Source organism: Epinephelus fuscoguttatus, linkage group LG20, assembly GCF_011397635.1.
Source record: "Epinephelus fuscoguttatus linkage group LG20, E.fuscoguttatus.final_Chr_v1".
Taxonomy (NCBI): Eukaryota; Metazoa; Chordata; class Actinopteri; order Perciformes; family Serranidae; genus Epinephelus; species Epinephelus fuscoguttatus.
In genome coordinates this window covers 30,583,242-30,598,892 of record NC_064771.1, presented here as the reverse complement: position 1 = coordinate 30,598,892, position 15,651 = coordinate 30,583,242, and the positions used below count along the sequence as shown (strand labels likewise).

At 42.2% G+C, this 15,651-nt stretch overlaps 1 protein-coding gene across 3 annotated transcripts in view; it reads left to right on the top strand.

Moving 5' to 3' along the window:
• LOC125880563 (neurabin-2-like) overlaps positions 1-14,438 on the top strand; it is a 33,044-nt gene extending 18,606 nt beyond the window's left edge. For all 3 annotated transcript variants that reach the window (XM_049563141.1, XM_049563140.1, XM_049563139.1), the window contains 9 exons: positions 969-1,101; positions 4,642-4,762; positions 5,081-5,185; positions 7,634-7,766; positions 10,051-10,203; positions 10,319-10,372; positions 10,499-10,728; positions 10,819-10,915; positions 12,989-14,438. In XM_049563141.1, the coding sequence (XP_049419098.1) occupies positions 969-1,101; positions 4,642-4,762; positions 5,081-5,185; positions 7,634-7,766; positions 10,051-10,203; positions 10,319-10,372; positions 10,499-10,728; positions 10,819-10,915; positions 12,989-13,039 (1,077 nt within the window). In that variant the 3' untranslated portion in view covers positions 13,040-14,438. The remainder of the gene's footprint in view (positions 1-968; positions 1,102-4,641; positions 4,763-5,080; positions 5,186-7,633; positions 7,767-10,050; positions 10,204-10,318; positions 10,373-10,498; positions 10,729-10,818; positions 10,916-12,988) is intronic.
• The last annotated feature ends 1,213 nt before the right edge of the window (positions 14,439-15,651 follow it).

The window sequence follows — 15,651 nt, the reverse complement described above, 5'->3', positions numbered from 1 at the left end:
AAACAGCTAGTCTGGCTCTGTCCACACATAAAACCAAAAAAGGTCATTTTCACATGAAAGTTTTTGTACGGATAAAACAAATTAGGGAAAGGCACTTATTTGCTTTCTTGCTGAGAGTTAGATGAGAAAATTGATACCATTGTCATTTTGTACACTGAACATGACGCTCCAGCCAGGCTACAGTTAGCTTAGCTTAGCACAAAGACTGGAAACAAGGGGAAACAGGTAGCCTGGCTCAATTCACACATAATACCAAAAAAGTTTACTTTCACGCATAACTTTTTAAATGGATGAAACAAAGACAGTAAGATGAAAACACTGATGCCACTATCATGTTTGTTAGCTGAATATGAAGCTACAGCCAGGATATGGTTAACTTAGCTTAGCTTAGCACAAAGACTGGAAACATTGGGGAACAGCTAGCCTAGCTCTGTCATACACATAAAACCAAAAATAGTTACTTCCACACTTGTGTTTTTGAACAGATGAAACTAGATGTAGTGCACTAACAACCTTTTGAGGTAATGGTGGGCAGGTTTTTCTTTTTTACCACAGTGCTGTGCAGTTTTTGGATGTAAACCAGGCCCTGGAGCTTTCTTACACTATCAAAACCCCCATCGTAGCCCATATTATTATATGTTTCACAACTGTTAGTGATGCTAACTACACAACATTCTGTTCTGTCTGCTAGCGGCTGATTTTGGTGCACAACAGACTCTCAACTGTGTCTGATTGAGGCTTATATGTGTATGGCTGAATCTCCCTGAAGTTTCCTCTAATGCTAACGTTGATGCACACTGCTTTTTCAGCAGTCAAGCTAGCGAAAGCAGCTGTGATGGGCAGGACACGAGTCCCCATCCAGAATTTAATATAAATATTGGTATACATATTACTAAAATGTTCCTGGAGGAGGACATTAAGTGTTTGTTTTTCTCAGCCTCACCGTGCGTCTGTGTTTCCTGCTGCAGGTGTTTGCCACCTACCCCAACGAGGACTACGACAGGCGTAATGAAGATGTGGATCCCATGGCGGCGTCTGCTGAGTACGAGCTGGAGAAGAGGGTGGAGAGGCTGGACCTGTTCCCCGTGGAGCTGGAGAAAGGTGCAGAACATTATAAAGTCATCTAAAAATTCTGCAGTCTTTTTCCCAGTGCTCTGTAACAGTATCTGAGAAACTCTTAGCATTTATTTGAACCTGCTTCGGGCACCAGGTGGGCGGTTTGCATGAAATTGGGAAACGAAATGAGTACAAGAAATTTTACATTCACAGGAAGGAATTTGAAAATGAATTTTTGGTTTATGTGATTAACCTCCTACTGGACTATATGATTTGTCCTTTCTGTCTCTTTGAAGCCAAATGAAAAAAAATCTTTATTACTTATGTAAAAAGGCCTTCAGTGTTCACCGACTGCTTTCCGTTTCCCCCAGTGAGCCGCACTTCCTTCAACATCTCTTCAACATTATGGCGCATTAATTTATTTATAGAAGACTATATTTAGAGTTATGTACAGGGGCAGGTTACACAGGATACCATATGTGACCATGTTCTATATAAATGATGTGTTTACTGTTCATTAAATCAGGAAGTGGAGGCTGTCCTTATAAAAGACAGAACAGTGCTTACAAATTAATACCTCAGTACGATACACCTCAGGCAGGAAATCTGGGTATTATCACTGATTCTGATCTAAGTTTCAAGTCACATATGAAGACGTTAACTGAAATAGTGTTCTTATCATCTCAAGACTACGTGAAGGTCGACTCTTGTCTTTATCCTAGAGACACAAAGAAGCTTGTGCATGATTTTATTACAACTATAAATCTATTTCAGCAGCGTACAGAATGCTGCTGTCAGTCTTAAAAACAAAAGAGCTCACGCATCACCACTGATCCTTGCATAGCCTCCAGTTAGTCTTAGGATTGATTTAAAATCCTGCTGCTACTTTAGAAATCTTTTCATGGACTTGCCCCTGACTATGAGGTTGATGCGCTGCAGAGATATGCTGCGTGTCCCTGGTAGACCCCCTCATCATCTCCACAGACTCTGCTGCTCACCGTTGCAAAAAAGAAATCAGACAAAGACCTGCGGTGAAGCTGCTTTCTGCTGTTTTAGATTCAAACTCTGGAACAGATTCTCCCACTGGATATGGAGACAGAAATATTTAAGCTAAAAACTCACCTTTCTGCTTTGCTTATAACTAAAACCTGGTATTTTTATGCCTTGTGTGTGATTTATCCTGGCTTCATATGAGCAGAGGAAATCTCCGCTCGTCCACAGGCTAATTTATACAATGTAAAATGCCATAGGCTTGTGCTAAAAACATTAGCATGTTGTATCTGTGGGGAAAATGTGTCCAGATAAAGACAAGTGTTTGTCTGTGAATGCTGTGTGTTATAGTGAAGCTGTTTTGTGTACTTGTGTTTGAAATTGTCTTTATTAAGCCATGTTTAATGTGTGTTTTGAATCAATTAAACTCTACAGCACTCCACAGAAACCTCTGCCGCTGACTAATGACTAGTGTAACTGCAGAGTGACACAGACACACCACTGCACAAGTATAAATGCTCACAATGGCCCTGCCGCACGACCATAGATCCTGCTTAATAGCTTAGTATTTTACCCAGGGGTGGTGCCTAATGTCCTGCATCACACAGACATTGGGTTATCTGGCCATATTGTGGATTATTATTAACCTAATCTTTACCTTAACCTCAAGATAAAAACCCACAGAAAACCTCACGCCAAACTGCAACTTCAAATGGAGATTATTTATTTGTTTGTGATCATATTTTTGCGAAGATACGCTTACATTTTTGCACCTTGTACTACTGGTACGGCAGAAACTGCAACAAGATTTTCAGATGACTTTTATCTGACTGCTGATAAACTGTCAAAATGACCATCATGACGTTATCCTGACATGACAGGCCACTGACCTAGTGTCGGTTGGTAGTAATGGGGGATTTATATTTGTGCGGTAGAGCCTACGCCGAAGCCTATGCACGTTTTTACTAATGCGGTGGTGGCAGTTACACCTCCAAAACAGTACTGAGTGGTGGAGGTTTCTTTGAAGTGCTGTAAAGTTTAGTTGATTCAAAACACACATTAAACACACATTAAACATGGCTTAATAGAGACAACTTCAAACACAAGTACACAAATCAGCTTCACTATAACTCGCAGCATTCACAGACAAACACTTGTCTTTATCTGGACTCATTTTCCCCACAAATACAACATGCTAACGTTATTAGCACAAGCCTATGGCATTTTACATTGTATAAATTAGCCTAGCAGCTAGCTGACATTTCCTCTACTCATATGAAGCCAGGGACAACAGCAACATTTAACAAAGGTAATGTTACAAAATTCAGCTCCATTACAACTCACAAGGTTCACTGACAAAACAACTGTCTTATACTAAACATGTTTTCCAAACAAATACAACATGCTAACATTATTAGCACAAGCCTATGGCATTTTACATTGTATAAATTAGCCTAGTGACAAGTGGAGATTTCCTCTGCTCATATGAAGCCAGGATAAATCACACACAAGACTTAAAATGCTATTTTTGTGGAGGCTTTATTGTCTTCACAATTTATAGTTTCTTTTTTTTTTTTTTAAAGATATTTTTTTGGGCATTTTTAAGCGTTTAATTGATAGGACAGATGAGTGTGAAGGGGGGGAGAGAGAGGGAGTGACATGCAGCAAAGGGCCACAGACTGGAGTTGAATCAGCCTTGTACATGGGGCACCTGCTCTACCACTAAGCCACAGACACCCCGATTTATTGTTTCTTATTTGTGAAATTAAAGTAAATAAAAGCTTCGTTTCCACTGAGGGAAATGGTTTCAGCTAACAGAAATAGACAGGGGCGTCTGTGTTGCTGCAACGTGTGGTTACATTTCTGCGGAGGTACATGTCAGGCGACGGTGTCGATTTGACTCAGAAGTAAAATTTCCCCCAGAGAATGTGTTGATACAGTACAGATACAGAACTTGCCCAGAGGGTGCTTCTATAGGTCAGTGTCTGACACCAATGGGCCACTGACAAAGGGTTGGTATTTGACATGTTGGGAGTGAGACCATGACGATTAAAGTATCATCATCATTCCTGCTGCTGATTTCATGCTATTTCACCGACTGACAGGTGGGGGCAGTACTGTGCAAAGACGTGCAGCAACGTGAAGAAGATGACTGCTACCAAACAATCATGAATGTAAACAATGCCAGGTTTAAAACTGGCTTTGTAAATATTTTATGAGGAAGGAAGTGCATTGTCAGGCTTCTAGGACACACACAATTGGATCACATCTGTGGCGAAGGGAGAGGGGCGAGCTCTGCTCTTGTACTTCTCCACCCTCATTTACTCTGATGGTCCAGAGATCAAACTGCCAATGTTTCAGTCACATTTCTCTGAAAGTAGTCCACAGCCACAAATTATTACCAAAAATGTAAATGCCAAGAGTGACAACATGAACATGGAATCAAAGACATGTTTTCCACCCACAGAGAGTGGTAACACCGCCTCAGTCCATGAGCTCCCATGCTTGACTCACAAAGACATGACTGCATAACACATTAAACTGACCAAAAACAGTATGCTAACAGCTGGTGTGGTTTTCCCCTCTCTCTTTCAGATGGTGAGGGCCTGGGCATCAGTATCATCGGGATGGGTGCAGGGGCCGACATGGGCCTGGAGAAGCTGGGCATCTTTGTGAAGACGGTCACAGATGGAGGAGCAGCACACAGGGACGGCAGGTACGTTAATTCATGTTGAATATCCTGATTCTTTATGTCGTAAAGACACATGCGAGACGGACTTAAAAAGGCCTTTGCCTCGTAGACCATGTGTCAGCCTGAGGTTAGCAGTTGTAGTTTTATTTCCAGGAGTGGAAGCTTCATTGTCCCACTTGTCTCTCTGATTCCTGGCAGCTGCACACGGGTCTTGCTGCCAAGAACGAGAGCTTATAAATGGAGTGTGGCTTGTGTGGGCTTCAGTATAAAGATGATGAACAAAGGCCACACTTGAGTTATTACTGTTAATCCTTTAACTTCTCTTTTAACTGCCTCCTCCAGGATCCAGGTGAATGACCTGATTGTGGAGGTGGATGGGACCAGTTTGGTGGGAGTCACCCAGAACTTTGCCGCCTCCGTACTCAGGAACACCTCAGGAACTGTCAAGTAAGAGTTACTCTGAACAGCTAGGATTTTACTGCAAATGCTTTGGCGTCCTTTAACGCCAACAAACACAAATCATCCAACACCAGTGCAATGTTCATTAGCCACAACAGCAGCAAGACTTGAGGGATGAAACTAGTTGGAACACCACTAACACTCTCAACTGGAATATCTTGACAACCATTGGATGGACTGCAAATTTCATGCTACCATCAGAACAAAATTTTATGACTAAATACCTGAAAAACTTAAAGCTGAAATAGGTGTTTTTGGTGTAGTTGGGCAAAATCCCATTATAACCTTGAACATACTGTAATTCAAGTGGACTGAGAGAAGACTAGACTTCTGCACCTCCTCTTGGCCCTGTTTTCAGGCTTTAGAAAATCTAGCCCTGGAGGTTTTAAGTCATGTCCTCTTACAGTGTTGGTGATTAAAACTGGACGTTCAGCTCTGTTACAGACTGTTAACTTACAGCACAGTTACACTTACAGTTAATGGAGCCTCCTATGTGCCTGTCAAACAACAATAACACCACAAACCTTCTTTAGACAGTCGGGATTTGTGTGGAGTTCTGCAGGGATCAACAGATTTTAAGTCTGGCGACCAGTGCCTGCTCCTCTGCTGCAGTTTCAAGGCTAACAAGTATTGCTAGCTGCTAACAACCACCTCTGCAGCTAACAGTCTCCACAAATCCATATAACAGCTCCACCATTCACAGTCAGACACACACACCTGCTTATTAACTGCCGCATTACAGCTCACAACTTGCGCTAACAACTGACGCTGCTCCGGTGGGAGGGTTTTGCTAGCTAGCGAAACATCCTGGTGCCGACTATTTACTGGAAGTTAGCAACCTGCTGATGCTCCATTCTTATAGGATTCATACAGAAATAGAAAATATTTGCAAGGACGGCCACTCTCGGCTTCCTAGTTTAAAACGTTTTTTAAAACATTTTATGAAGTAATTTTCGGAGTGCCAAATTCTAGTACTTCAAGCACCATGTATGAATCCTGGCATGCATGAGAGGGAAGAGCTGCAGGAGGATGTATTTTCGAATTCTGGTAATTTGTTTTCCTTTGCCAGAAAACTGCCCCAGCTTTAACACATTTCCACGAGCCTCAGGTGTACTTTGTGCTAATTAGCAAACATATATTAGCATGCTAACATGCAGGTGAACAACACAGTAAACATTTCCTGCTAAACATCAACATGTCAGCCTGTCACTGTGAGCCTGTTAGCATGCTGTGCTCCTCAGTGAAACGGGCATTTATTTTCACAGTTGCCACCTTGCTTTTAGCCTCTGCTGTGACCAGGACGTACGTGTTGTTACACTCATCTGCCTCAGCTCGCTGTGACTTCAACTCGCAGAGATGGTTTCCTCTTGATATACACAGCCAGCCTTACACGCAGGACTGACTTCTACCACATCCTGCCCATTCAGCGCACCAGACTGCAGATTTATATCTCAAGTCTCACAGGGTCATGATTATACCCTTCAGTGTGGAAAAGCTCCCTTTCTGAGACATCCTGAATACGGTCCAAAGATTCCACAGAAAACACAGTTATCAGGAACAAACACACTTGGCACCAGAAGTATCATTTTGAAATGCCAGAGGGATATTTGTAGCTCCGCTCTTTGGTGTTCTTGGTGGAGCCGACTGTTCCCTACGTGCTCCTTTTGTCATCCGAGCTCATTCATAATTCAGGGTTTAGTGGTCAGCGCTGTTGGGGTGATTGTTAGTGTTGTGTGACTTGTGAAGATCAGAGACCTCCATAGATAGCTCATACATTATGGATCTCCTGCAGTGATGGGGGCGCTAGAGCTCCGACCTATTCATAAAAACAACCGTCAGGCAGACAAATAGATGGGGGCAGGAAGTGCGTTTAATTACCCGTTAGTGCCGCAGAAATTGAAAGGCTGCAGTGGCTGGCTTAATAACCGTCTGTGGCTTCATTGTGATTTACGTTGTTTTTTCCTGTTCGCTGTTTACATGGCAGCTCTAATTGGACAGAGATTTGTGAGCCTCAATCAGGAAACATATAGTCCCTATAATGAAGTGTACAATGAGCTGAAGGAGAGGCAGAGAGGGGCGTTTGATTTTAATCATAGAAGAGGCCAACTCCAGAGAGACTGCCTTTGTTCAGCTCTAAACAGGAAGACATTTTCTGTCATCAGAGAGCCGGCACATTCCTTACTACATTAACACATCACACTATAGCAACTGGAGAGGGCTGTGAGCAGTTTATTATATATGAAAAACACATTCTTGGACCTTATGGAGGCTGTGTATGTGCTCCTCAGTGGTCAGCAGTAAAAACAGGACCATCATATATTATTTAGCATGCGCATACAGCATCACACCACAACAGATAAATTACTATTTTGCTTCAGCTAGCCACTTTGAGCATGTCAGAGTTCACTTCTAACTGAGCCGACTGTCATATCTCAGGTTTGTGATCGGGCGTGAGAAGCCGGGAGAACAGAGCGAAGTGGCCCAGCTCATCCAGCAGACCCTGGAGCAGGAGCGCTGGCAGAGGGAGATGATGGAGCAGCGCTACAACCAGTACATGGACGAACAAGAGGTTAGTGTCTGTGCTCAGGGCTCGTTTTTAAGATCCTCTGGAACAAGGAGCACTAAGAAAACTGCTTGGTTTGTCATTCTTGAATCAGCGGTGGTGCAGCGTCTGCACATGCACAGTGGTGCAGAAGTGAGGGTGCAGTGCTTACTAATCAGTTTCCTTCTCCCTTCACTTGCATGCACACGCACATACTACCATGATCCAGTGGTGGAAGAAGTGTTCTGACCTTTTACTTAAAGGGATAGTTTGGATTTTTTTTAAGTGGGCTTGTATGAGGTAGTTCTCTGTAGTCAGTGTGGATGTCAGTCGGCATGCTCCCAGTTTAGAGAAGCAGACTGGTGTACGGTAAAAGAAGCAAAGCAGTTTACTGTGAACGAGGGCAGCAGAAAAATGTATTTAAGCCACTTAAAGTCTAGTCGAGTCAACTCCCATGTAAGTGTGCGCAAAATCTGGAATATTTCGACCATTTTACCTTTCCGATGGAGCAACCAGACTCCATTGGCAAAAACAGCGATTTTACCCCACAGAACACAGGAGCTGCTAGTCTACCTTTGCCTCGACTGGTTAGTTTGTTTATGTTATTGTGTGACTTTGGTGAATCTGAACTGACCCTTTAAAACACCAACGTCACACAATAATACAAACAAACCAACCAATCGAGGCAAAGGTAGACCAGCAGCTCCTGTGTTCTGTGAGGTAAAATTGCTGTTTTTGTCAATGGAGTCTGGTGGTTTTGAAGAAAGCATAGACAAGTTTCACTTTTAATTCAGTTCCCTGTTGGATAGGAATGTCTGACAGCAAGTTATAGCGGGTAAAATATTCTAAATATACCGTATACTTATAATGTTAGTTTCTTTTTAGTTTCTTTTGCAGTACTTCTGTCTGTCCTGTCAATACTGAAGCGTAAATATACTCATTCATTCATTTTCCATAACCGCTTATCCTGTTAGGGGTTGTAGAGGGGCTGAAGCCTATCCCAGCTGACACTGGGCGAGATAGTACCAAAGTACAGTACCTGAGTGACTGTGCTTCCCAACAGTCCACCACTGCCATGATTTTTGAGAATTAAGTGGGAGATTCAGGCTGTTAACTTTTACAGCTCACTTGATGTCTCGTCAATATTTAGAGAAGATCAATTCCAGTGTCAGAAAAACAATAATGAAAGTAAGAAATCAATAAATGGACATCAGTGATTATTGAGCGGCTGTTGTAGAAAAATAGGCCAACACAAAGCTGCTCGACAACAGAATTAAAGCATCACTAAATAGCTTTAAAGTTTATGTAACTTTTAACCTGTTCAGGCACAAAATACTTTCTCAATCCTCATAATGAAAAACAGATCATTTTTTGCAATCATTCGCTAGCACTGTGTCCTCTTGGTTCCCCTTTAGGATTATGAAATTCATCCCATCATGAACAGAAGCCACGCTCTGTGGTGTGTCTGTGTTGTGCTTCTGGGCGAGAAGCCACACTGTTGTGTCCAGCGTGTATCAGGCTGATCAAACGATAAGCTCGGCTCTAAAATGGGGACGAATCGGGATGACTGGGATGTTGTACCCTTTGCTTTGTTAATCTCATGTGTCTCTGATGTTTCAGTTGTACATAAACACATCATGTGCTCACAAACCGCCTGTAGTTTCATTATAACAACAGACAGGAAGTTGCCCCATTCATGCAGGGTGACGGTGGGTGGTTCTTGAAAAGCGTTAGGTTGTATAATGGAGAGTACAGTCAGCGCTTTGGAGGTTTGCACCATCTAGTGGCCGATTGGTGTCACAGCACAGAAATATGCTTTTAAAGACACGAGTAAATGACTGTTTCACTTTGTTTTTGTTTTATGACGTTTTATTCAAATATTTAACAATAAATTTAAACAAATATTTGGTTTTTTTTTTCTTTTAGAAATCCCCAAATTCCAAACATTTACCTCCTATATTCTGAAGGCTTTTTTTTTTTTTTTTACAGAGGGCTTTGTTCATATGCCATTAGTACACTGCTTTATCTAATATTTTATTGTGGCTGTTGAAGGTATTTTCTGATTTAAAAATACATATACAAAATTTTCTTTTGTCAAGAAAAGTAAACAAAAATTTTTAAACATAGCTTTTTCCAATGTTTAAAGTTTTGTTCTGGAATTGTACGCAAATTACAGCAAATTTAAACATAAAATTTAAGAAAACTTATACATTTTATTTAACATAAGCAATCTACTGGGGGAAGTTTCATAATGATATCTATTAATACAAAGTTGACTGAGTGTTTCTAACCTGGACTTCTTCCCTCGCAGGGTGGTGAATATGGCACAGACGAAGAAGAGGACGACGATGAGGAGGTCAGTCCTCCGTATCCCAGCGCCATCGAGGTGTTTGACTTGGCAGAGAACGAGGACATGTCGCCTCTGGAGACGGACCCTGAGAAACTAGCACATAAATACAAAGAGGTGAAAAGTGAACGTCTTTAATTGGGACATTTTCCGTGTAATCACATCTTGTTTCCTCTGATGGGCCCGATTTTAACACATGTATTTAAAACTGTCATCTGTCTTTGTTATAAAGCTCCAAATAAAGCACGCTGTGACCCAGGCTGAGATCCAGCAGCTGAAGAGAAAGGTAGGCTGATAAATTATGATTATAGTCAATCCTAATCCCATAGGATGAACAGAAGCACTGATCATTTTAAGGATCAGAGATAACATTAGCTTGTGATTGAGATGGAGGCTTCACCTGTTTCTCCAGCTGCACCACGCGGAGCAGGAGAAGCAGCGCTGGCGTATGGATAAGGCCCAGCTGGAGCAAACCCTGCAGGAGAACAAGGAGCGTATGGAGAAGCTGGAGGGCTACTGGATGGAGGCTCAGAGTCTGTGCCAGGCGGTGGACGAGCACCTGAAGGAGACGCAGTCCCAGTATCAGGCCCTGGAGCGCAAGTACAGCAAAGCCAAACGCCTGATCAAGGAGTATCAGCAGAAGTAAGCTCAAGTACCTCATACAACCCCACTTTGAAACATCCAAGCTATCCCATTAGACAGTCTGACACTCTGATGTGCTTCCTTTAACAGGGAGATTGAGTACCTGAAGAAGGAGACCCAGCGTTGTGCACAAGTTGGAGCTGAGGCCTCTCTTCTGAAGGAGGAGTCAGGGCAACTCCAGGAGCAGGTACATGGAGGGGGGCTAGAAACAAGACAAGAATATTAGTAGTGACATTTTGGTATTGTTCAGCCCATGCATATTTAGTGCTAAAAGAAGTAGCTTACAGTGTTTTTGACTGATTAAGGAGTTTTTTAATGGCTCCTGCAAAGAAACTTTTAATTGGCTTCTTGGTTGCAGTTTGATGCTCTGCTAGGTTTTTTTTTTTTTTTTTACAGCACTCATGAGAACAATTGGTCTCAAAACTGCTTCAGTGAGTCTTGTGGCCTTTATACAAACCATACCACACATTTCTATGAGGTGAAAGCTCTTCATGTAGCAGCAAAACCTCAGAGGACCACATTTAGACTGTATGTTGTTGTTAAAAAAAGCTCAATGTGACTCACACTGCAGCATGAGGGTGATACTATCTGAACGAAATGTAAATGTGTTCCTTGCCAACAATTTAAGAAACATCACACAATTTCCCTCTTACCTGCAGTGCTATTTATCAGTCTAGATTATTCTGGCATGAGTTACAGAGTGTTGGAGATATCGGCTGTAGAGATGTCTGCCTTCTTTCCAATATGATGGAACTACCATCCAGAGTGATTCTAGCAGCACTCAGCTTGTGCCCAAAGTGCCAAAAAACTACAAATGAAAAACTCAACAGCAATAAGCGTTCTCAGATTGAACAATTCTGTGGACTCACTAAAGCTGAAAACCTACTGGTGCCACCGTGGCCACACAGAGCATACACTGGAGGCGTCGCACTGCAGCTCGTCAACGGACGACCACATGAAGGTATTACTACTTCTACTGAAAGATCTGAACCTCTTCCACCTCTGCGTTTGCTTAAAATTATGTGTGGAGAGCCCCGACTTAAATGTGATTTCTCAACTGAGGAGTCGATCTTCAGAGCTACGACTCGCCAGGCAATATCTTTTTGGCCATGGTCTTAATAATGACGGTCGTTTAGCTCTGGATATTTCTCGATCTCAACAAGTCTCTCCTCAACAGTTCTTTGTCACACACGAGACCCACCAACAGCTATAGAGTTCTCTTCATGCATCCATGGTGAGGAGAGCTTATCTAAAGCTAATCTAAAACAGGAGCTAAAAAAGTCCATCCGAACTGCGTTCTAAGAACTACATCAGTTCATTCCTTGGTCTCTTAGAACTTTGACAAAGTTCCTCCTGCCGAAAATGTCTCTTTCCAGAAATCATGACCCGATTACTCAAGATAATCCACAGACCTTGTTGTGAGCAGTTTCATGTAGGAACTATATTCTACCGAACTACACTGCCACCTGTATCACAGCGCAGAGAGAAGCACTCATCTACAGCAGTGGTTCCCAACTGGTGGGTGGCAGGTCCATTCTGAATGGGCTACAAGTGACTTGGGAATGTGTCAAGTTAGTAAAGAAGACACTTTATTTTGAAATACTTTGAATTTCTGGCACAGAGCTTTTATTCTGAAGTGCTGTTTCCTGCTCAGCTACCAATGGACAGCTACTTGACAGAGACCGCAAACTAGCTTGACGACATGGCCAAACGAAAGTATGACGGGGACCCGTCTAGGCTGAGTCCTCTGCAGCGGCACAGGCTTTGTTGCGTGTCATCCCCCCTCTTCCTCCCACCTTTCCTCTCTATCTTGGCTGTCCTATCAATAAAGGCAAAAGTCACCCCAAAAATAATCTTTAAAGAAAAACAAAAAACTGTGAACCTCAAACTAATGACCCAGGACAAATCTAGATCCTGCGGCTGCACCAGTTGGGACCTAGCACCAGTGAGCTAGCTAACGTAACAGCTCAGCAGAGGACGCCATTAGTGTTAACAAGTCCCGCTGTCACAAGCCTCTCATCCATGAGTAGATGCACTCTTCCCTCTGCGCAGTGATATGTTGGTGGGTGGGTGTACAGCCGATATCTCCAACACTCAGCAACTCACACCAAAACAATCTAGACCATTTGTATCCTGAAGAATGTCTGAATTCTTGATAATGGAGTCAGATATTCTGGAGCTTACTATATATGTTGCTGACTTCCTGTGAAGCACAAAAGCAGCATAATTAAGCCTTTTCCTCTCTGTCTGTGTTCTGTAGGTGGCCGACCTGGAGTGCAGGGTGGAGGAGCTGAAATCTGAACCTTTATAAAAGCCTTTTGTCCATGATCGTATCCCAGAAAGCCGAACTTGACTAGACAAAGGAGAAGATATTAGTTATTGTACTCGCAATGACCTGCAGGGTATTTCTCGTCACCACCTTGAGCTTGGTTTCTGGTCGCAGACTATATATGTGTCCTCAGGCGTTCAGCCACTTAACCCCCTTTTTAACCATGTTTTTCTGTTAACATTTACGGGAACGTGACGATCAGTTTTATCACAACTACAGACTCTGTTGAGCTCTAGATGTACTGTTCCTTTTTCATTTCCAGAATTCAGTATTTAACCCCTTAATTTGTGGTTTTGTGACAGACCAGGCTGTTGCTTTTAATTGCCAAAAAACAAATCCCTTTCTTTCTTTCGCCTAGTTTTGTGACCTTTTTTTTGTACAGATGTGATACTGTGTGGTTTAACAATCAGTTTGGTTTGTAAAAAATTTTAATATGTGTATAACATTTAACATAATATAAACTAATGAGATTGAGGGTTGTTGTATATTTTACGTGATGAAGGTGTGTAAATTGGACGGAGATTGCACTGGAGAAGACATCGACAAGGTGCTTCACTGGATCGGAGGAATAAATGGGAACTGCGTTTGAGGTGTCTTCGAAATTGTACAAACAGTAACCCAACCTTCGTAGGGGTCTTGTCACTTAACCTTGAGAACCACCTGCTGCCTACCTTTCAGAAGTGTTTGTGTATTTTTTACACACTAAGACTCATTAATGAGCGTCTAACCCTCTGGTTTTAACCCCTCGGACCACAGAAACAAGCCTCCACAACTGCTGTGCCACAAATAAAAATGGATCTTTCTCCCCTAAAAATGGATGTTGTCAAGGACTTGTGTAACTGGTATTAGTTAGGACTACTGATATAAGAAACATTACTGGACTGGGATGTTTAAGGAGCCGTTACCAGCAGCAAAAGTTACAGATTTTAAAAAGCTTGTGTCTCGAACCAGCAGCTGCACTTGACACCGCTGTGTGTAGCACATGGAAAACACTGCCAGGTTTTATACCTGTTTCAATTTACGCACAGTTTAACAATGAAATTGAGTCTACTTGTGTCAACTGTCATACCAGTATGTTTGTATAGTTCAGGTAAGACTGAAATATTTTAATTTTACTTAATATTTATAATATAGTCAAGGTGGAAATATGAGCTAACAAGGACAAAAACTGACAAAAGCAATGCAAAAAGCAACGTTCAATAGACAAGTTATACTATGTCATTAAAAAAGAAACGTAGATCTGGGTGACTACAAGAACAAAATTAAGATTAATGAATTGAAAAAAAAACAGGCATGTTATGAGTATTTTCATAATGTTAAGGCTTGTACAGTGCACATGCTTTGCATTGTATGTTTTGTGGAATAAATGGTCAACAGTGAAGTCAAGTTGGTGTTTTTTTTATTTCAACAGTAAGCATCTGTTTATGTGATGGTGAGCTCTTCTACTTTGTTGTTGACTGTAGTGAATGACATGTTTGATTATTTCTGCTGCTTTGAATTAACAAAAATGTATATTCCTAAACACAAAACTCCAATCTTTTGGTGATGAATGCTTCAGCTTTAAACAAATGTAAAAGGTAAGTTTGGTATTTCAAACCTGGACCCTTTTTTCAAACGTTTTTGTGTCTTAAGCCTCGTTTCCACCAAACACTTTCAGTATGGCACCTTTGGAACCAACAGTAACCCTTCAGACATGGTACCTAGACCCTAGCGTTTCCACCACAAACAGTCCTCTTAAATGTGGGCGGGGTTGTTGTCACTCACTGCTCCGTCCAGCACTCACTGTATTTCCTCCTTTATCAGTCTGTACCTCGTTTATCATCCCTTTATATTTGGAGTCTCTCTCCATGGGATATTTAAAAATAGCAGGTTTGTGCATTTAGTCCTTCTCAGGCAAGCTCAGGGGTTTAGTGTTGCTGGAGCCCACAGGAACTACACTCTGTAACACCTTTTTCTTTCTCCGAGTGAGGATTGACCAATCAGACTGCAGTGTTCACAGCTCCACCTTTTAGCACCAGATCTGTGTGCTGGGGACCCCAACAGAGGGGGGACCAAACATGGGGACGGTACAGAACGATTCCATTGGTACCATCCACAACTTTTCACAGTGGAAACGGAAAAAAAGCGTACCGAACTGAACTGTATCGTACTGTACTGCTTGGTGGAAACAGGGCTTAAATGATTAAAGGGACATTGTGTAACATTTTCAGTTGTTTATTGGCAAAAATTGATGTCTGCATTCATAAATATGTCATCACTGGTGTACTATTACCTCCACCAATAATATGACTTATTCTCGTAAAAGGAGAATTTCGGATTTGTTTGTACATTGTGCGGGTAAGTCGTCTGTGGGGTTCCATTGCATTTTCGTTGAGAGCCAGGCCAGCACTGCGTGACTGAGGAGCCGAAGGAGAGGAGCAAGAGGCGCTTCGCTACTACCCTGGCAAATTTGAAACAAAGTGCCACTCTTTGAGCATAATGCAGGATCATGCATATGCAGCATCACGGGAGACGGAATCCTTGTCACCAAGAAAGCGCAAAAGGGAATAGAAAAGGCAGCGTGACCGGCGAATTAAAAAACGAAGGCCTACATC